At 45.2% G+C, this 22,656-nt stretch overlaps 1 protein-coding gene across 1 annotated transcript; it reads right to left on the reverse strand.

Annotated features, from left to right (window-relative positions):
* Positions 1 to 9,720: 9,720 nt before the first annotated feature.
* On the reverse strand, positions 9,721 to 19,602 carry LOC117346730 (cytochrome b-c1 complex subunit 6, mitochondrial). Its single transcript, XM_033916786.1, has 4 exons — positions 19,441 to 19,602; positions 11,846 to 11,869; positions 10,901 to 11,062; positions 9,721 to 9,946 (listed from the first exon to the last, which is right to left on the reverse strand). The coding sequence occupies exons 1-4, from the start codon at positions 19,585 to 19,587 to the stop codon at positions 9,914 to 9,916; spliced, it is 366 nt and encodes a 121-aa protein (XP_033772677.1). The 5' UTR covers positions 19,588 to 19,602; the 3' UTR covers positions 9,721 to 9,913.
* Between the last annotated feature and the right edge of the window lie 3,054 nt (positions 19,603 to 22,656).

Below are 22,656 nucleotides of genomic sequence, written 5' to 3' on the forward strand. Positions count from 1 at the left end.
AATGGCGGAGACAACCAGCTGATTTAAATGGAAGAGAGGTGGGAGGTATCCGGAGTGACATAGGCATTCCATCGCAGGAACCAATCAACAAAGGAGCTCACAAAAACGTCATAAGCCTGTCAAAATTTTTTTAAAAACAACAAATAAACAAAATCAGATAAAAACAAACCATTCAATGTGCTGATTCATCCTCAAGGGCCATAGGGTATTTAAATAGTATAAAACAAAATTGACCCCAAAATATCCACAAAGAAGAAAATCTAGAGAAAACCAAAAAAACTCTGTGGAGTGACGATGTTCCTAAATGGACTTTATTTGAAAGTGTCAAAATTCCAAAGGTACACTGAAATCATCCACATAAAATAATTTCATCCACATAAAAATGAATCATCCACATAAAAGCCTTAAAGGACCTAGTCTGCTAGGGATACAGGATCCAACATGGTCTGCGTTTTGACAAAAAGTCTTCTTCAGGGGTCCCTGGGGGTCCTATAAAGGTGAATACGTGGGAAACAATTATGTGGTGAGCCGGAAGAAAGGCACATAAAAATAAATCATCCACATAAAAGCCTTACAGGACCTAGTCCGCTAGGGATACAGGACCCAACATCGTTGCTCTTGATGATGAAGGGTACATTTGACGTCCCCTCTCCGATCAATGACAAGGAAGTGTTGCAGCACAAAGCATCGGGCCCAATCCGACAAATTCTTGAAACTTAAATATGCAGATGGGGCGATCGGAGGAACACCCCCCCCCATCTGCCTGCCCAGATTGCTAGTGTGCAATCCCCGCGCATGCGCAGACTATCTGCTTTTCCTGCAGATGGTCTGTGCATGCGTTTTGTGTCTTTTTTTTTTTAACTGTTTTTTTTCCTGGTCCCGACTCTCCTGCTCCTGTTCTCCACCAGTGGCAGCCTCTTCCCTCCTTCCCTCAGTGCGAGCCTGCGGGTTAAAAGCGGGGTTGCACTGCGGTGTGCAGCCTCGCTTTAAACCCACAGGCTCGCACTGCAGGAAAAGCAGCAGAGAGTAGGAGCTCTGGGCTGTAATGAGGTACTTGGCTGCTGATCTTTAATATTAGATCCAGCTTCTCTGGTTGCATATCCAGGGTGTAATAAAGTCAAATCTCCATCTGCCGTTTCCCTAAAGCCAGCTCACCGGAGTAATTAGCACCAGTGATCGAATCGCTAGGGGCTGCTATGCGCTGGGGAACGGAACATCAAGGCCGGTTCTAGCTTCAGCATATGTCCCATCCGTGACTGGCACCGGTGATCTCACTCTCTAAAAGTTCAGCTCCAAATAAGCATTTACGGTAGAAGTGAAGCAGAAGCTCCCGAGAGTGATACAAAGGGTTCGGTACTGCTACCGAAAATGAGTTTGAAACCTTGCCAAGTCTTTCAACCTTTTTCTCCTTACAAAAAGGAAAGCCAACAGGCAGTGCTCTCCCTCCTGCCCCAGGGCTTCTGTAGCCCCTGAAACAGGCAGCAAGATCGGGGCAGCAGAAAGCAGGGTAGAGTGCAGGGCGGCAATAGAGCAGGAGAGTCGGCAGAGAGGTGTGCAACTGGTCCCCAGCAGTCGCTTTAAGAGTTGATCGGCCAGCCCAGTTGAATCGAGAATTTTGTGTTGTGAATCGCTGCCTTCCTTACTTTCGAATGTCCCTCCCTTCATTTGCATGCGCGGATCGGAGGATGGTTGGCAGAGAGGTAAGTGAATCAGGCAGGAGGGGAATTTGGTTGCAAACCGATGGGACTGCTTTGTGAATCTAGCCCAGCATCGGATGTCACTAAACAAGTGTTTTTCTCCACACAGTGCCTAGTAAGCACATCTATTTCCTTTTTGCGCTGAATATTAGAGCGGTGTTCAAACACTCAAGTCTTAAATTGTCTGGCAGTGTGCCCAATATATGCCAAATCACAAGAGCACAACAGTACATACTCCAACAGATAGGACCCTGAAATCGTTAGCACAATGTGCGGCGGCGGCAAAAAAAGCAAATAGAATGTTGGGCAGGATAAAGAAGGGAATCACGTGTAGATCGGAGAGGGTCATAATGCCACTTTATAGAGCGATGGTCAGACCCCACTTGGAATACTGCGTCCAACATTGGTCTCCCAACCTAAAGAAGGATATAAAACTGCTGGAGAGGGTGCAGAGATGAGCAACGAAGCTAATAAAAGGTATGGAGAACTTAGAATACGAGGAACGACTGGGATTGTTCTCCCTTGAGAAAAGGAGACTGCGAAGGGATATGATCGAGACCTTCAAAATACTGAAATAAATCGACAAAATAGAGCAGAAAAAACTATTTACATTGTCCAATTTGACACGGACAAGAGGACACGGAATGAAGCTAAGGGGGGACAAGTTCAGGACAAATATCAGGAAGTTCTGCTTCACGCAACGAGTGGTGGACACCTGGAATGCTCTCCCAGAGGAGGTTATTGCAGAATCGACCGTCCTAGGATTTAAAAGCAAACTAGATGCACATCTCCTTACGAGAGGCATAGAGGGATATGGGTGACTAAAAATTACGCCAGGTTTACACTTGGCAGGGCGACTGCATGTGCGGATTGCCGGACTTGATGGACCGAAGGTCTGATCTGGAGATGGCGCTTATGTTCTTATGTAGACATGCATATGGTGAAAGCCTGCAAATCAATTCTTCGTCTGCCAGGAATAGAGTTAAAGAGGTATGGGGGGTGGAGAGGTGCCGGCTCTACCACCAAGAGAGCACCCAGGGCAGTCTGCCCCCCTTACTGGATATCTTGGAGAATACCAACAAACTCTTATTAGACAAGGTTTCTGTACTGTGCATTGGCCTAAAGCCATGTTGAGATGAATGCAAATATGTAGAAAAAACCCAGTGGTCTATAATTCTATGCATTAATAAAATACAGTACTATCTCTTTTCCCTTTGATTACACTGCAGAAAGACAGGGTATCAAACTTATGACCAATCTGCTCCTGTCACAAAACCACTATAGTCCCATTCCAATCTGCTCTCTCCTCCTTCTCCTGAATGTCACTGGGGCCCAAGAATTATAATAATTTTTTTTTTTTTTTTTACTGTGGGGAAAGGATATAGCTGTCTATTATGAAGCTGGCAAAGGAGCACAGCATCCCCATCCCCACCCCCACCTTTACAGATAAAACCAGCTGCAGAACTTGGCTTTAGTCTTAGATGCTGGAAATGGAGCCAGCACCAGTAAGGATATAGGTATGGGGAGGCACCGATATGTAGATTTGGGTCAAAGACCTTCTAGATGCACACAAGCAAGAAGTTAGTTATTTCGTGTTTTACCAGATGGTCCAAAGGTTTGAGGTTTGCTCCTTGTGAACCTGGGCATCACTTAACCCTCCATTGGCCCAGGTACCATAGTTAGATTGTATCTTGTTAAAGTTCCATAATGTCAGTGGGTACAGGCAAAGGTAATCTGCTGTATTGAAGCTCAAAATAATGAGAAAATATAAGCAATCTTCAATTTGTTCCTGTATATACTATACCACAGTTCTTCAACCGCCGGTCCACGGACCGGTGTCGGTCCGCAGGAAATTTTTGCCGGTCTGCGCAGGGCCGGCAAGATTGACTCATTTCAACTTCCTGCCGGTCCACGCAGGGCTGGCAAGATCAGCATGTGAAGCTTGCGCTGGGCCGGAGAGATCTTGAGGAGCCTTCGACAGTGGCTTTCTCCTCTCTCTGCAGCTCTCCTTTACTTCCCAGCGCAGCGATTCACCAAGACAACCTCGGGGCTTTTGCTGAGTCGCGGCTACCTCTGATGATGCAACTTCCTCTTTCCTCAGAGGCGGCGCGACCCAACAAAGGACCCGAGGCTGCCTTCGTGAATCGCTGCGCTGGGAAGTAAGAAGAGCTGCTGGCAGGGGAGAAAGCCACTATCAGAAGCTGCTGGGCAAGGGAAAAAAAGGGACAGCTGCTACTGGAGAGGGAGAAGGAGAGATGCTTCTGGGAGGGGAGGAGGGAAAGGAATCTGGGAAGCTGCTGGGCAAGGAAAAAAGGGACAGCTGCTACTGGAAAGGGAGAAGGAGAGATGCTTCTGGGAGGGGAGGAGGGAAAGGAATCTGGGAAGCTGCTGGGCAAGGAAAAAAAAGGGACAGCTGCTACTGGAGAGGGAGAAGGAGAGATGCTGCTGGGAGGGGAGGAAGGGAAGATAGTTACTGCTGGACAGGAGGAGGAGGGAAGGGAGAATGAAAAAAGGAAGGAAACAGCTGGTAGAGAGATTAGAGGAGGGGAAGGGGAGACACAGGAATGAGAAAGTAGAGAGATTGATGATAGGAAGGGGTCAGCAGAAAAATAAGCAGAGGGACAACGATGATAGATCTGGTGTAGGAGAGATAAAAATGAAGAGAGCAGTGAAGCTGGAATGAATCATGTAAAAAGGAGAGAGGGGGCACAAGCTGGATGGAAAGGGGAGAGGGGCATAGAAAGAAGACAGATACCATATGGAAGGGGGAAAGGACAGACAGTGGATGGAAGAGGCAGATGCTGGATTGAAGAGACAGAGAGGGCATACGCTGGAAGGGAGTGAAAAAAAGATTGAAAGCAGAAACCAGAGACGACAAAAGGTAGAAAAAAATAATTTTATTTCTATTTTGTGATTAGAATATATCAGATTTGAAATATATATCCTGCTAGAGCTGGTGTTAGACATAACTGGGGACTGCAAAACCCAGGCAGTGCTTCTTTAGCTTCCAGCTGGCTTAGGGCGCTCTCTGACCAGGGGACAGTTGCCCTAGTTGCACTCCCCTAAAACTATTCCTGTCATGTGTTACTTCAGTATTCTGTTAGCATATTTCTGTGTAGCATTCTGTAATAATTTGGCTTGTTCAGTTTTCTTAATAGAAGAGGGGATATATGTGAAGGGGAGGGGAGACAGGGGTTTTGTTGATCCTTGCTCTGAATTATTTGTATTTATAAAATGACAATTCTACAGAATATTGTTTCTTTTTATACTTTAATAAAATACATCCTATATAATAAAAGGCTAACTCGCGCATGCGCAGTCCTATTTTCGTGTTCCGTGCGCTGTAGGTCTGTGGCCGAAGGAGTGCGCATGCGCGCGAACACGTCACCACCCGATCGCCTCCACAAGCCGGACCGCAGCCAGACGACGTTCTCCGTTTCTCCTGTCGCCGCCGCCGATCTCCGTTTCTCCTTTGCCGCCCACCCCCTTCTCTTCCCGCGGGTCCGAATGGCGATTCAAAGCAGCGTGTACATCAGTCTCCACACGCTGCTTCGGGCCCTTCTACTGCCCTGATTTGCTCTGCCGCGTCTCTGATGATGTCATCAGGGACGTGCCAGAGTAAATCAGGGCAGAAGGGCCCGAAGCAGCGTGTGGAGACTGATAAAAGCGCTGCTGGAATCACCACCTTTGTAGTCCGGCCCGCGGGAAGGGACAGGGGCGGGTAGAGGAAACGCTAATGCTGCTGCACAGGGAACTGGTGGGGGGGGGAGGGAAATGGAAGGGAAGGGAATGCTGCTTTGGACGGACAGACAGACAGAGAGAGGAAGGGAAACACAAAGAAAATAAGAAATACACAGGGGCAGGTGCTCAGGGAACTGGTGTGGGGGGAGGGAAATGGAGGGGGATGGAATGCTGCTTTGGACAGACAGAGAGAGGAAGGGAAACACAAAGAAAATAAGAAAGACACAGGGGCAGGTGCACAGGGAACTGGTGTGGGGGGAGGGGGATGGAATGCTGCTTTGGACAGACAGACAGAGGGAGGAAGGGAGACAGGAAGGAAAGAAGAAAGACACAGGGTCAGGGAGATACACAGAAAGACAGACAGGCAAAGGGGGCCAGGGACAGAGACAGACAGAAAGGACAGCGGGAGCCGTGTCAGGAGGGGTGCAGGATGCGGCAGTGGGAACTTTTCCAATGGGTGCAACTGGGCAGCTGTCGGGAACCTCTGATCAGGGGCAGAGCAAGGTAAGAGTATCATAGGGATAAGAAGGAGGAGGGAGGATAAAAAAGGAAGGGATGCCTACTGCTGGACAGGGGGAGAAGAAAAGAGATGCTGATGGACAGGGGAGGTGAAGAAAAAAGAACGGAGGACTAATGTTGGACAGGGGGAGAAGGAAAGAGGTGCTGCTGGACAGGGGGGAGGTAAAACAAAGGGAGAAGGGCTGCTGCTGCATAAGGAGAGCAGTGAAGGGGTGGTGGTGGACACAGTGGAGGTAAAAGGAAGGGAAAATGGACAGGGGGAGCAGGCAAGGGGTGGTGATGGACAGCCAAGGAAAAAGAAAGGCAGAAAGAAAGAAAGCGGCTAAGGAGAGAGAGAGAAAAAAAGACAGACACACACACATATGTTCTAGCACCCGTTAATCTAACGGGCTTAAAGACTAGTTCAATATAAAATCATAACTAAGGCTTGTGTGGATGGGATCAGATGATTTGTGGGGACCAAGCTCGCGGAGATGGGGCGGAAACGGGGTTTTTAAATTTTAGTCCTAGTAGTTTGCCGGTCCACAAAATAATTCTTTTTTTTCTGCTGGTCCACGGGTGTAAAAAGGTTGAAGAACACTGTACTATACTATATGTAGTGCAGAAGCTATGCATTTTTTTTCAATTTTTCCCTCTGCGTCTTTTTGCTTCCTATGCTTCTCTGTCTTGTTCCTTCTGTTCTTTAGCTCAGGGTTCCAAAACTAGGTCATAACACCTGGGGCAGGCAAAACAAAAACCAAAAAAAAAAAAGGGAGGAACCCAGCTACCAGAGGCTTGGAAGTACATACAGCTTTGCCTGGTTTGTGAGAGGAGGCATAAGCAGATCTCAGCTATACCAAGCTGTTGGCTTTGAAACTACTTTCGCTATACTACCTTGGGTAAATCTCTTCGTAAAGGCCATTAATAAACCCCAGTAACTTAAAGAAAAAAAAATAATTGACCCAGGCCTGCTCTAATGGCTAGCCAGGGTTCAAATCCATTGATCATCCTCATGATCTGGGGCAAATCTTGTGGATTTTTCACTGGCCCCCCAGGTTCAAAGAGGGCTTGATTTACTAGTATGCTACTATGTTATTCTGTTCAAAAGCCCTTAAGGCAGGGGTGTCAAAGTCCCTCCTCGAGGGCTGCAATCCAGTCGGGTTTTCAGGATTTCCCCAATGAATATGCATGAGATCTATTAGCATACAATGAAAGCAGTGCATGCAAATAGATCTCATGCATATTCATTGGTGAAATCCTGAAAACCCAACTGGATTGCGGCCCTCGAGGATGGACTTTGACACCCCTGGCTTAAGGTGTATTACTAAATAAGTCCTATTTTAATAATTATTGACTGTAATTTTTCTTCCTGTTGCATTTTGCTTTTTTGTTGTGTATGTTTTCCTTATGATGTTAAATTATAACCTGCTTCGATATCATTTAATGATTTGGCAGTATAGCAAAATAAAATTGAACTTCCTCTGGTTCTTAGTCTTGAAGTCCCTCCATCTTCATGACTCCTCTGTTGACACTAGGCCAGTGATTCCCAAACCTGTCCTGGAGGATCCCCAGCCAGTCATATTCCTTGTGGATATACTGAAAACCTGACTAATTGGGATTAACCCAAGACACGTTTAGGAACCTTTGCACTAGACCAGGGGTGGGCAACTCTGGTCCTCGAGGGCCGGAATCCAGTCGAGTTTTCAGGATTTCCCCAATGAATATGCATTGAAAGGAGTACATGCGAATAGATCTCATGCATATTCATTGAAGAAATCCTGAAAACCCGACTGGATTCTGGCCCCCGAGGACAGGAGTTGCCCACCCCTGCACTAAACAAAGAGGTACCAGTTGCTCTATGGCTTGCCTACAGCTTCAGTACATTTTCAGTAGCATTTCCCTAGGCTTCAACAGCCATTTTGTCTCGTACATAAAGGAGTCTAGCCCCCTCCTTTTTCTTTAATTTTCATTCATTTATTTATTTAGCAGTCAACATGTCCAGTTCAGTTGTACAGAAATAGAAACAGGCACTGACCATAAGAACAACCATGTAAGACAAAACAAACAAAAAATAACCATCCCATCAAGTTCCCTAAAAGGCAGGGGGTAACTTTATACCTAGCAATAGCAAGAATTATTTTAAGTTAAATCATCAGTGCTGGAAATCAGAAATGTATAAAACTGCAAATAAGTAAGCAAAGGACAATAGTTGCCAGTCATTTTCCAGCCAAAAATGCAGACCTTGTTATTACATAGAACATTTATTTTCATGCTGTAGAGGAAGTGGCAAGACTAAGAAGCATCCAAGACAATCAGAAACACATCTGGGTTTTAGCCAGGTGACTTGGACTGGCCTCCACGAAGATGGGATACTGACCAAATAAGGCCATTCTTATGTTCTTATGCCATATCAGGGGGAAGATGACAAGCCCATTTATTTTAGCTAAGCGGTAGATGAAGTATCTTAATAAACATCATAATAAAATGGTTCCAAGATCGCAAACTTTGTTGAAAGCTTTGGAAAGTTAAATTTCAAGAGATGCAGACAGAATGTTGATACCTTTGGAGAAGACAACTCGCGACCTTAGAATTACATGGTTCTAACTGTACCGAAAGTCATTCTCAGGAATTTGAAGTGGAGGTTTGGGGGGCAATTTGGTGTTCAATGTCATGTGCGGATTTACCATGTAATTTCTTATGAAATGGAGGAACAGTTAAGTTGCAATAAATCCTCGTGAGTGTTGTAACATCTACATGTCAGATAGAACCCGGAAGTCATTGGAGTTAAAAATACTGAACATTGTCACTTAAAATCCTGTAATTCTAAGGTCGCACAATGGCTCCCAAGCCCAGGTGTAAGGGGCACCTCTCCCCCTACAAGAATCACCTTTCTTGTAGCAAACATCCACTCCTGTTAATAAGCTCCATGCAGGAATTCCTCTTCCCACCCTGCCTGACACACCCTCAAGGTTCTTTACTGCATAAGAGTGAAACCCACTTCTTTCTGTCTCGCTGGCATCAACATCAGGAGCTCCTCTTTGCCCTTGCATGCTTCAAACCAGCCAGCATTGTTTTGAATTTTAGCACTGACTAATAGGAAAAATAGACTGCCAAAGGGGAAGGATTGTTCTTGGAATATTCGGTTGGAGGGCTTTCTCCAAAGGGCAGGAGTATACTCCTTATTCTGTTAGATGATAAAGCAATGTTACTTACTGTAACAGTTGTTATCCAGGGACAGTGGGCAGCTATTCTCACTAGTGGGCGACGTCATCCGACGGAGCCCCGATGCGGACGTCTCACAAGCATACTTGCTTGTAGAAACTTACTCGGGGCCACCTAGCTGCCTCAGTGTATACAAACAAGTATTCCTACAGCCCAAAACACAGCAGTGTATTCAGCGAGATCAGTGAATAGTAACTAAAAGCACATGGGGGGCTTTTGAAAGTTCCACTACAGCCTGGCTTCTCCCGTCTCCTTTTAGTTACAGCCATACCTCTCATTTTTCTGTAAGCTCGATGATTTTTTATAAACAAGGAGCAAGGCCACAATAAAAGTTGCACAACTCTTATAACAAAACAAACTGTTTAAAGATGCAACACGTACCAGAACATAAATGGAGAGATCAAAAGGAGACAAGCTGCAACTCTGCTGCTTATGAGAATGCCATCACTGTATGTACATCAAAAAGCTCTGGGCTTATAACAGTACAGCATGCTAAATGCAAACATAGGTCCTTTTTTCTGACATTATACTGTTTCAAGACTTAGAAATGAAAATACACAAATCCATTTCCACATACACTCAATATTATTTATTACTATGGCAAACCAAAAACCGCTTGTGTATTTAGTTACTGGAAGAGTTTCATGGAGGTCTGAACAGCTGGATTAGCACAGCACAGCTGGGAGGAGTATGGAGCCAGCCTTCGCTTTAGAAAGGAAGAACTGCATTCTGATGAAACAATGCGTCTTCAAACACTATTTTAAGCTGCTGAAAAGTTTGTGAGCCACCTGCAGGATGCAAGAGAGAGAGAGAGAAAAAAATAAAATCAGGTCCACGACTGGAAAGATAAAATTCAGAGTTGTTAAAGCGGTAGCCTGGGAACTTGAGAAGCCAGGATTCAAATCCAGCTTCTGCCACTGACACTCCTTGAACAGGTCCCTTCATCCTCCACTGCCTGACAGGGACTTTGCTTTCCACACACATGCACAAAACAATTCTGTGACCTGAATGGGATACATGCTTTCTCCTGCAGATATTTCTTTATTTATTTGGTTTTATATCCTGTCCTCATTCCACCCGATAAGGAATAACATTTTCCAGGAATTCAATGAGAAAAAAAAAAAATGGTTAACAAATTATATGAGGACGCACAACATATAATATGTTCATATAATGAGTCAAAATGTTGTGTGATCGTGGCACCGAGGTAGCCCCCTCTTCAAACCCAGCATGCACCCCAAAAAGAGGGAGAAAAAGCCTCAGACTAATGTAGCAATAGAGAACCAAAAGGTACAAATCAAAAACTGCTTTGGATACTTTCATTGGCAAAAAACTCCCTCATAGAACAGGGGGCTGGTCTCAGCGTGGCTGCACTTTTCAAGGCCGCATTGATTGTTCCCCAGATGAGCCAAACATTGGTGAAACAGGGTCGCTTGTTGGGAAGATTAGAGAAGACGTGACAGCGTTGGAGCTCAAGTCATCTTTTGTCAGCTAAGTCCGGGTGACTTTGCCCTTTTCTGGACCTGAGCTGTTCTGTGAGGGAGTTTTTTTTGCCAGTGAAAGTATTTAAGGCAGTTTTGATTTGTACCTTTTGGTTCTGTACTGCTACATTAGTCTGAGGCTTTTTCTCCCTCTTTTTGGGGTGCATGCTGGGTTTGAAGGGGGGGGGTACCTCGGTGCCACGATCACACAACATTTTGACTTGTTATATTTAAAAAAATGGTTGCAATGCCATTACTCACACAATGGTCTCTGGCATGCAGGAAATCAAAAAGCTCTTCTGTACACTCCTCCTCAGTTTTTGTCCTTGAGGTCACACGTTTCTCACACAACTCCAGCTTCTCTTGGGCTTTCACGCATTTTTCTATCTGTGCACAATGCTCCCTCACCGCTATTAAGGGATCCTAATGAAGGAGGAAAAATAAAATCAAGAGAACTTCAGTTTTACTCTGGCATTTGTTGTCCAATATCTGAACATAGCATTCCTAAATAAACCACATGATTCAATAACAAAATTAAACTTCACTATTTAACTACCCAATTGGTATATTGAAGAATGGGCACACTGGGGGTCATTTACTAATGGTTAACGCACTGGCTGCTCTAGAGTCCAATTTACAGCTCTATAACACAGCCTAGAATGGGGTGGGGGGGCATGAAATCCATCTACTAACAGCACAGACTTTTTTTTACCACCGATTTATAAAAAACAGATTTTAAAATATTAACACCTTTTCCCATAATTGTAAGTTATGAATTAAAATGAGTTTCAGTGTACAGTGTTACCCCACAAATTTGCGGTATTCTCCGACCGCCTCTTCCTGTACTAAAGTTGGGCTACACCAATCAGGAGCTGCGTGTCAAAGCAGTTCCTGATTGGTGTAGTCTTACTTTAGTAACAGGAAGAGGAGGTTGGAGCATACCGTGAGTGATTTTCTTCACTCGCCAGTGCTCCAGCTGCCCTCTCCTGCCTTTTGATAGGCGAAAAACCGTATTCGCAGTTTTTCAAAAGCCGCGGGTATTCCTGGAACGGAACCCCCATGAATATCGGGGGAGTACTGTATTCTGAAGACTTACAGCATAGTTCTGTATCCCCAGTCATACATATTTAACTATTGTTACAAATCTGTCTTATACCTTGTCTTCTTGTACAGAAGGCGCTAAAGTACCAATTCAAAACAGCTTACCACTAGTTCCACCTCTTCTTCCTCCTAGACAAAAGAAATGAGGTGACAGTTAGATGTAACGCAGTACTGAAGGGTGAGGCTTCATCTATACAATGGTTTCCCTCAGGGAAATGTCTCCAAATGGGTTTTGCAAAAGATTAAGATCTCTAGATAAGCAAGCTGAAACTCTCTTTGCTTCAACTGGCAATGAGTTAGCAAACTCGTTATATAGAAGTAACGTACATTTAGAAGTGTGTAATCTAGCCAAGGACCTAGGTCGCTATAGCTCAGGGGTCTCAAAATCCCTCCTTGAGGGCCGCAATCCAGTGGGGTTTTCAGTATTTCCCCAATGAATATGCATGAGATCTATGCGCATGCACTGCTTTCAATGCATATTCATTGGGGAAACGAGTTTGCTAACTTGTTGCCAGTTGAAGCAAAGAGAGTTTCAGCTTGCTTATCTAGAGATCTTAATCTTTTGCATTGAAATTTCTTTGATCTCTTCACTCATTACTTTGAATTGTGTTGGTTTCTCCCTTATTTATACTTTTGTCCAAATGGGTTATGACAGCAAGTGAACCCTCACTTCTAAGCCAGGGCATGTGGAATATGATTTCAGTCTCTGAAATTTACTGCTAATGCTCACCATAGAACTTGTATTGGGCTTATGGTTACTGCGATGTGCTGAAAACTTGCCAAAGCAAGGTTCAAATCACACTTTCCAAAATAATGCTCCTTGTGACCTGAAAAAAGTCACTATGGCACGCAGTCATTTAGACTGTAAACTCAAAGTCAGGACAGTAAAACCTTGGAGTGCGGGTGTTTTGCAAGACAAGCAAAATATTTTATTACATTTTAAACTTGATAAACGAGCACGGTCTTGCAATACGAGTACGTATATGCGAATCACATCATTACAACTAAGCCGATGGTTCTCTCTCCGACGCTGCGAGGTCTTGCAATACAAGACTTCACACTATACATGTGTGTCACAAGTACGCACTGTATACGTGCATCATAAGTTCTCCTGTTTCTGTTTCAAAATAACATTCAATATGCTTCCGAGTTCCCTAAACTCTCACTTCAATCTAAGTTATACAAAGAAGAGTTCTCGAAGATTGGCCTATCCCTCAGTTAAATTTTGCCAGTATAAAAGGTTTTGGGAAAGAAACTTTACCTTTCAGGCAGCCAAACTAAATATTTGGCTTGCCCGGTGTGTGTTAGAGGCCTCTTCTTACCTGGATTTTAGAAAACAGATAAAAACTCAATTATTTACTAGACTAGGGTCTTAACACTTTTTATATTTTTTGGTATGTAAAATTTTCCGCATTCTTTTTATGCATTTTATAATTTTAAGTATTTCTCTGTTTACTGGTTTTTAATTGCTGTTTTATAAAACTTGTACTGTTTGTATCTTATTTAATTGTTGTGAACTGCTTAGAACTCTTGGGTATGGCGGTATATAAAAATAAGTACGCACGTCACCACAACTGAGCCATTGTTTCTGCTCTCTCTCCGACGCTGCAGGACTGTAGCGACTGTTCTATAGTATTTTGTATTAAAGTTTTTGGGTTGTGGAACGAATTGTCTGCGTTTCCATTATTTCCTATGGGGAAATTCGCTTTGATATACGAGTGCTTTGGATTACAAGCATGTTTCTGGTACGAATTATGCTCGCAAACCAAGGTTTGACTGTATCAAGTATACCACGTGAAACAGAGAGAACGCTCACAGCTACTAACTTTTCTTCCTCATCTCACAGTGGTTCTGGTAATAAGCAACTTTATTGAACCATACCAGTAGTCTTAACATAGCTAAGAAATATTATTTGCATTTTTAAAAGCGCTACCCTAGGGGTTTACCAAACCTGGTTTGCATGTTCTATATCCAGATTTCTAGGATATCCATAAAAATGTGTGTGACAAATTTGTATACAACTGGAATCAGTGTAGGCGAATCTACCTTGTTCTTATTAATTGCAGGCATCCTGATCATCTGTGGGATGCCCAAATCAGGTTTGGCATATCCTGTATTGCATTCCTTTTAACATTATGTAAAAAAGTTAAATTTTGTTTAGGTTAGCAGGGGTTGGCAACTCCTCGAGGGCTGGAATCCAGTCAGGTTTTCTGCAAATAGATCTCAGGCATTGGGGAAATCCTGAAAACCCAACTGGATTCCAGCCCTCAAGGACCGGAGTTGCCCACCCCTAATGCACAGGAAGAATCAAATGTTCTACTTTTTTGTTAATGCTGAGGGTTCAGTTGTTTTGGTTTTCTGGCACCAGGATCTCGTTAAAATGTCCTTGGCAGTTGCTGTGATACACTTCTAAGGCCTATCCATAAAGCTTCTGATCCAAAACTTTCTGTTAGGCCAGGGGTGGGCAACTCCGGTCCTCGAGGGCCGGAATCCAGTTGGGTTTTCAGGATTTCCCCAATGAATACGCATACCTCATCATGACCAGCAGTTGGAGACTGAAAACAAATTGTGCGATAGTACATAAGAGATACCTTCCCCTATCCCTATCAGTCTGCCGAATGCTGTTGGAAAATGCAGAGGAGAGATACCAGTAAGAAAATGTCCCCACAGCTCGCCAGCTGAGCCACTGTTCTTCAATTCTCCCCGGCCCTAGAAAAATACTAGAACCCGCAGCAAAAAACAAAACTGCCCGCACAACAGCCACAACAACAGACAGGGTTGCTATTGCTCTGGAGAGTGCTAAAGAAGGATAAATTAGGTTCTTACCTGCTAATTTACTTTCTTTTAGCTTCTCCAGACCAGTAGAGGTTAATTTTTAAGAGTGGGATGTACCAAAGCAGTCCCCATCACGGGTGGGACCCCCGAAGGGCCAACACCAAAACACGCTCACCGAACACCGCATCCTGACGCGCCTGAATATCTACCCGGTAGTGTCTGACAAAGGAATGCAAGGAAGACCAAACCGCAGCCTTACAAATGTCCACTGGAGGCACTGAGTGAAGACTCAACCCAAGAAGCCGCCTGACCCCGAGTGGAATGAGCCTTGAGAAACTCCAGAACAGGCTTCTGTCTTAGAAGATAAGTGGAAGCAATAGTCTCCTTGATCCAGCGCGCAATAGTAGCCTTAGAAGCGCCATCCCCCTTACGAGGACCCGCCAGAAGGACAAAGAGATGATCTGATTTCCTGGGTCCTCTGCACATAAGAACAAAGGACCCAACTGACATCCTACTTGCGCAGCTGTCTTTGCTCAGAAGATCCCCCCCTGACTACCCAACACCGGAAGGACCACAGATTGATTGACATGAAAAGGAAGAACTACTTTTGGCAGAAAGGAAGGAACAGGCCTCAAGACAACCCGTTCCCTAGTAAACAAGAAGGGAGAACTACAAGAGAAAGCCTGCAGCTCAGAAACACGTCTAGCTGAAGTACTGGCCACTCATAAAGATTAACCTCTACTGGTCTGGAGAGTGCTAAAGAACAGACTCCACAGGCTCTCGAAGCAATATGCCTTGCTTGATTTAGGGAGCAAGGCTTACTGCTGAGGCTCCTCTAAAAAAATGTGGGGAGGTGGAGGAAATGGGGGGACCCCCGAGGTCGGATGGACCTCCAAACAGGGCCCACAAAGCTCTGTCCGTCACAAAAACGGGGACTAGGATCCCTAAACAAATTCCAACAGCCCTACTAAGGGAGATGGGTACATAGAAACATAGAAACATAGAAATAGACGGCAGATAAGGGCCACGGCCCATCTAGTCTGCCCACCCTAATGACCCTCCCCTATCTTTCTCTGTGAATAATAGAAACATAGAAATAGACGGCAGATAAGCTCACTCACACCTGCTGGAGACTGAAAGAACACAGATAAGAATAGGGGAAGTTACCTCTTATGTATTATGCCAGTTTTGTTTCTGTCTCCACCTGCTGGTCATGATGTGATATATAACTCACTTGTAAGATTAACCTCTACTGGTCTGTTGAGTGCTAAAGAATATGCATTGAAAGCAATGAATGCAACTAGATCTCATGCATATTCATTGGGGAAATCCTGAAAGCCCGACTGGATTCCGGCCCTCGAGGACCGGAGTTGCCCACCCCTGCTAGGCTGACATCTCTGCAACATATGCAGCCATGGGAATCCAGAAACACAGGGGTAAAAATCTGGGTACCCTGTAGCAAAGCACTGTAGCTGGCTCACTGTATAGAAGCATTCTGCTTTTTGAGATCTCTGTAACAATATAAGTCACATATCAACTGTCTTTGTAATCTACAGCTATAGAAATGTAAGCTGGCAATGAAACTCACAATCACGTAACCCTGGGTTCTAAGCATGTTACACTGGGACGAGCAAAACTTAAGATTCTGCTCTGAAGCCCTACACTGAATATCTGCTTGGAAGGATTAGGAGACATAACCTACTTTGATACATCAGAGAATATCAGCTAATCTGTACCCTTCTCCTCCACTGCCAGCTGATAGCACCATTCCTTTCATCTTACTGTGCCATATGCTTAGAATGGACATCCTGACACAGTATGTTGTGCTATGATTCCATTCAAGTCTAGACTAAAAGCCCTACGTTTAGATATTGTGTTAAAGTTTTAATTAGGGCTGTACATTTAACACTAACTTAATTATGTTTTGGGGTTTTTTTTACGTGAGTAAACTAATACTCGCCACCATTTTTCATGGCACCTCCTCTTACCTTACCAGGCCCTCTTCAGCCCTTTCTCCTCTGCTGTGTTCCTTCTCCTGCCCCTGCTGCCTCTCTGACCCCGACGCTACAGAGAGGCTTTGAACCAGCAGAAAACCATCTTGCTTGCACTGCGGTGTGATTGGGTTCAGGGCTGCGAGGGGCAGGAGAAGGAACAGCAGAGGAGAGAGGGCTGTGGAGGGCTTGGAGAGGCAAGAGGTGGTGCAGACAAGGGAGGCAGCTGTAGCTGAGAGGGAGAGTAAGACAAGGCAAAGGGGAGAGAGAAGGGAGCAGGGAGGAGATGGTGCCCATGGAGAGCAGAGGGAAAGGGAATACGATTATAAAAATAAAATCCCATTGTGCAGCAGGAGCAGCACTTTACGTTTCTTCTGCGGCTACATGGTCTCCTTACCGGGCATATATTTCTGGGTGTGCCTCATGCTCGATGTCCTAAGTGCCAGTCCACTCCTGCTGATTTACTTCACATGTTTTGGTCTTGTGACCGCATTCAGACATTCTGGTCTTTTTATGTACTATATTTACAAACTGTATTGGGTAAGCGGATACCATTGAGGGCAGATGTTCTATTCTTTTCCCAGGTTGTCACCCTAGGTTTGTCATGAGGGGGGAGGTTTACTGCAGAAAGCCTCTTTATTGGCCCGGAAATGCATCCTATTGTTGTGGCATCAGGTTGAGGCGCCCACTATTACCATGTGGAGAAATGAAGTGTTTGCTTTGTTAAAATTTGAGTATCTGGATGTTCAACGGGGTGGTCCTGGTCCCTGGAGGACGTTTCATAGAATTTGGGCTCCTGTTTGAAAGGGATTGTCCCATAGAGCTAGTAGTTCGCTTTTGAACTTTTGACACTGGAGTGCGGGGAGGGGGGAACCATGGGAGGGGGTTTAGGACTTGGCGAGGAGTATCTTTGGTGGGGGGTTTGGATCTTTTAGGTCTTCGTGAAGGTTTAACATGGAAGGCCTTTCTGGTTCTGCTATTGTCTTTTAGTTTGCTGTTGTTGTGAGGTTGTATGTATAATCAAAAATTTAATAAAAATTATTAAAAAAAATAAAATAAAATCACCAGACCCTTGTACAAAGCCATGGTAGCAAGTCCTACTGCAGTAAATTCCATTCAATTTCTAGGTCTTCAGTGCATTTGTCTTGAGAATTACTACTGCAGCTTTGTAAAAAGAGCCTTTTATTTTTTAGTAGATCTGTAAATGCTAAATTTATTTCAAATCTTTTATATTTGGGCCATGCAATTGATTAATCGTGTGATTTAAAAATTTAACCACGTATACTCTTAGCCTTAACCCTTTATTCATTCAAGTATGTTTTATTAAGTTCCATAATAAATGTAACCTCCCAATCTCTTATTTGTCCTGTTTATCCTCTATAATAAAACCCTAAGCGTGCATGCGCACTTACTACACCGTGATCCCTGCCTCTGTGATGTGTGACTCTGTGGCCGTGTTCGATTTGCATTGCGTGTGGCGGCGAGAGCAATGGCAGGAGGGTGTCCTTCGGCCTGGACGAAGCGGACAGGGTGCGGGGAGGCATCCGGCTGTTACTGCTGCACAGGGAAGTGGAGGGGGAGAGGGAAAGGGGGCATGCTTTGGGGGGAGGGGTGTGCTGGGGGGCAGGCAGCAATCTTAAATCTTGGTTTGCTCGGGTGGGAGGGGAAGACAGAAGGGGGCCATGGAGAGACAAGCAGGCATTGCACAATAGAGAGATAGGCAGGTAGGGGGCCAGGGAGAGAGACAGACAAGGGGCCAGGGAGAGACACAGACAGAAAGAATGACAAACAGACAGGGGGCCAGAGAGACAGTCAGCCAGCAGCCAAAGAGAGAGAGAGAGAGAGAGAGAGAGAGAGACAAAGAAAAAAAAGACAGACAGAGGCCAAGGAGAGAGAAAGATAGACAGACAGGGGGACAGGGAGAGACACAGACAGAAAGACCGCCAGAGAGAAAGACAGACATCGGCCAAGGAGAGAGACAGAAAGAAATACAGACAGACAGAAAGCGGCCAAGGAGAGAGAGAAAGACAGACAGACAGACACATCTATTCTAGCACCCGTTAATGTAACGGGCTTAAAGACTAGTGTTGAATAAATTTAAAGTCTGTTGAGCAGAGGACTAACATAAGAATAGCCTTACTAGGTCAGATCAATGGTCCATCTAGCCCAGTAGCCTGTCTTCATGGTGGCCAATCCAGGTCAGAAGTACCTGGACAAAACCCAAAGAGTAGCAACATTCCATGCTACCGATCCAGGGCAAGCAGTGAATGGCCTAACACAGGGGTAGGCAATTCCGGTCCTCGAGAGCCGGAGCCAGGTCAGGTTTTCAGGATCTCCACCATGAATATACATGCACTGCTTTCAATGCATATTCATTGGGTAAATCCTGAAAACCCAACTGGATTCCAGCCTTCGAGGACTGGAGTTGCCCACCCCCAATCTAGACCTACCGCTCTGGGTTTCAATGCCAAAAGGGCTTTTCTCCTGAGCTGCGTAGGTCTAGCCCAGGGGTAGGCAATTCCGGTCCTCGAGAGCCGGAGCCAGGTCTTCAGATGGATCTGCATGCACTGCCTCCTTGAGATGCAAATCTATCTCATGCATATTGATTGTGGATATCCTGAAAACCTGAGCTGGCTCTGGAGGACCGGAATTGCCTACCCCTGACCTAACACATGGGGGGGGGGGAATCCTCTCCCCTAGACCCAGATCGACTGGTGAAAAAACCTGGCCCATAGTTGTTGGGGTTTTTTTTCCGTTGTACCTAGTTGAGCCACAACCTTTTCCTGTTGGGATTCTAAGCCGGGCCAACGAGAGCTCAATGAACTCGCCCACAATCACCCGGCAGCCTCCAGGGCTCAGTCCAAGGGCGCTGAAGCGTAGCTGAGAGGAAAGACGTTGCCTGCGGCCTGCCTCGCGCCCGACGCTCAGCCTCACCTCCTCCGCCGCGTGCACCACGCTCCCTCCGCTCGGCTTCATTGTCCCACGCTCAGCAGCAGCAGCAGCAGTGGCCCGCGACCAGAAGGACGTCAGGGTCACCCGCCGGAAACGACGCGCCGGAAGCCGGCCTCGCCCCGGGGGCATGACGGGTGCTGTAGTGCTGGCAGGCTACCTGGCGCTTCCGCTTCTCCGCAAGATGCAGATTCAGGCACTACAAGCCCCAGATTGCTTTGGGCGAACATACAAAGCCAGGACTGGCCCGTCTCCAGCCTCTGTGGCTAAATAAAGCACACGTTGCAAGCTAACGTTAGCTTCCTTTCTTAAGCAAGCAGAACCAAGATTGGTTGTGCACCGCTGCATGCAGGGAATTGTATACCCGAATTTCAATACAATTCTTCTGTATTCCTGTGATAGGGGATTAACAGACCCGAGAATACAGAAAGACCTTGAATAACTTTTTCATATGTACGGTACTGGAGTTCAAGAAAGAATTGGACAATTTCCTGCTGGAAAAAGGGATAGAGGGGTATAGATAGAGGATTACTGCACAGGTCCTGGACCTGTTGGGCCGCCGCGTGAGCGGACTGCTGGGCGCGATGGACCTCGGGTCTGACCCAGTGGAGGCATTGCTTATGTTCTTATTTGATGTTTTCTATTAAAAATCATCATGAATATGGTGAAATCACAAATAACATGGTGGGAGACCTGGCCTGTTCCTGAAGGAGAGGCAAAGCACCATGAACAAAGTGCTGGGAATCAGCGATTTCTCTATGCAAACTGATGTAATTTGGTGAGAGGAGCCACCAAGCTAAAAACCGTGAATAATCAAAACCACAAATACGGAGGGAGAAGTGTACTGTTAAGTGGGAAATCCTAGTTTTACCTTGTTCCCCCCAGTGACAAATCAAAAAATAAGTTAGAGCAAGGGTTGTTTCTACAGACCTGCATGGACATGACAGTCCTGGCCATGCACTAGCTTAAAGTGCCCTGATCACAGGCCATACATGTTTGGACGTGCGGCCACAGGTGCCAGATCTCAGCATCCCAGTATTGAGCTGCCTCCTTTAGTGTGGCCAGGGAGGGCTAATATGTGTCATGTTGTACCATCTGAAAGCACCCTCACATCTCTCACTCCCCTGACTATGGCTAATTACTTCCATGAGAAAGTCTGCAAAATTGTGCTTGAATTCACTACAAAGTCATATCCTTCTTCCCTACCCTTCTTCCACACTCCTGAACTTCAAACTCACACCACCCCTTCATCCTTCACCCAAACAACTCAGGAAGCTTCTCCTGTCTGGTCCCACCCTCTTGTCCCTCCGTCAACTACTGCTGAATTTTTTCCTTTAAATAAAATTTTCCCCATCCTCGTGAATTTTGTTGCCGCGTCCCTGTCCCATTCCTGTAAGCTCTGCCTTAACCACACAAGCCTTGAACACTTATGATTTTAAAGTGTTTGTGACTCGTGCAGATGAGGAAGGAGCTTGCAGGAATGGGGCTGGGACAGGAAAAGAACTTGCCAGGATGGGAAAACTAGTTCCCACAGGGATGGGGAAAAATTTGTCCCCATGTCATTATCTAGAAGAAACTGCACAACCTCTGTCTTCAGCCAAGCCTGCTACATGCCCCTAAGACCCTATTCCCACCCCACTATTCGACCCCATCTCACATACTGTTATCCCTCCCATATGCCATATTCTCAATCTATCTGTTTCCACTGCAATTGTCCCTGCAAACATAAGAACATAAGAATAGCCTTACTGGGTCAGACCAGTAGTCCATCAAGTCTAGTAGCCTGTTTCCACAGTGGCCAATCCAGGTCCCTAGTACCTAGACAAAACCCAAGCAGTACACCTCTCCCTCCATATTTGCTTTGATACGGGATTAACAAAACCGCAAATACAGAAAAGCTGCAAATAACTTTTTCATATGCTATTCACTGTTTTCTATTAAAAACCATCGTGAATATGGTGAAACTGCGAATAACATGGTGGGAGGCCTGGCCTGTTCCTGAAGGAGAGGCAAAACACGGTGAAGAAAGTGCATGGAATCAGTGATTTTCTCTGTAAACACTTGGAATCAGCGATTTCTCTATGCAAACTGATGTAATTTGTGGGGAGGAGCCAGCACACTAAAAACTGCGATTGCTGAAACCGTGAATATGGAGTGAGAAGTGTACCAATATTCCATGCTACCGATCCAGAGCAAGCAGTGGTTAAGCCGCTTCTCAAAAAATCCTCGCTGGACCCCACCTGCCTGTCCAACTATCACCCTGTCTCCCTTCTTCTGTTCCTATCCAAGATACTTGAGTGTGCTTTTCTCCGTCACTTCAACTCAACAGATTCTCAATTCTCTACAATCTGGCTTTTGCCCCCAACACACCATAGAGACTGCCCTCACTAAAGTCTGCAGTGCCTTGTTCATGGCCAGATCTAAGGGCCTTTACTCGATCCTCAACCTTCTTGACCTGTCTGTTGTCTTTGATACTGTTAATCACAGCTTACTCTTTGATACGCTGTCCTCGCTTGGATTCCATGAATCTGTCTTCTGGTTGGTGTACCCCAGGGTTCCGTCTGAGGACCTCTTCTCTCTCTACACCTCTTTCTTTGGTGCCCTGATTTCTTCCCATGGCTTCCAGTATCACCTATATGCTGAGAACTCCCAGATCTACCTCTCTACACCTGAAATTTCACCTAAAGTCTAATAAAAATATTTGCCTGTTTGGCTGACATTGATGCCTGGATGTCCTGCCTTCATCTGAAATTAAATATGTCAAAGACTGAGCTGCTTCTCTTTCCTTCTAAACCCTCTGCTCCTCCTCCTCCTTTCTCCATCTCAGTAAATAATACTGTCATTGTTCCAATCTCTTTGCAACCTTGGAGTCATCTTCTATTCCAACCTCTCATTTTCTACACACATCCAAGAAGCTGCTAAGACCTATTTTTATTTATTTATTTAAAACATTTTTAATTTGCCGTTTTCCAAGGCAGCTCACAATATTACATACATATTTCAAGACTTGTACTACATAAAGATCCTCTGCATCAGCAAATATCATAAGATCATACTATCTCAACCTATAAATTATATCTCAATCGCTCATCTACTACATTACTTGATTCAAGCAGCACAAATCTAATAACCTGCAAAAAAGATGATATTCAGAAAGTAAAAAATGAACTCAAGAAGCAGAATATTAGCTCAGAAAAGCTT

The sequence above is a fragment of the Geotrypetes seraphini genome, chromosome 12 (assembly GCF_902459505.1).
Source record: "Geotrypetes seraphini chromosome 12, aGeoSer1.1, whole genome shotgun sequence".
Lineage (NCBI taxonomy): Eukaryota > Metazoa > Chordata > Amphibia > Gymnophiona > Dermophiidae > Geotrypetes > Geotrypetes seraphini.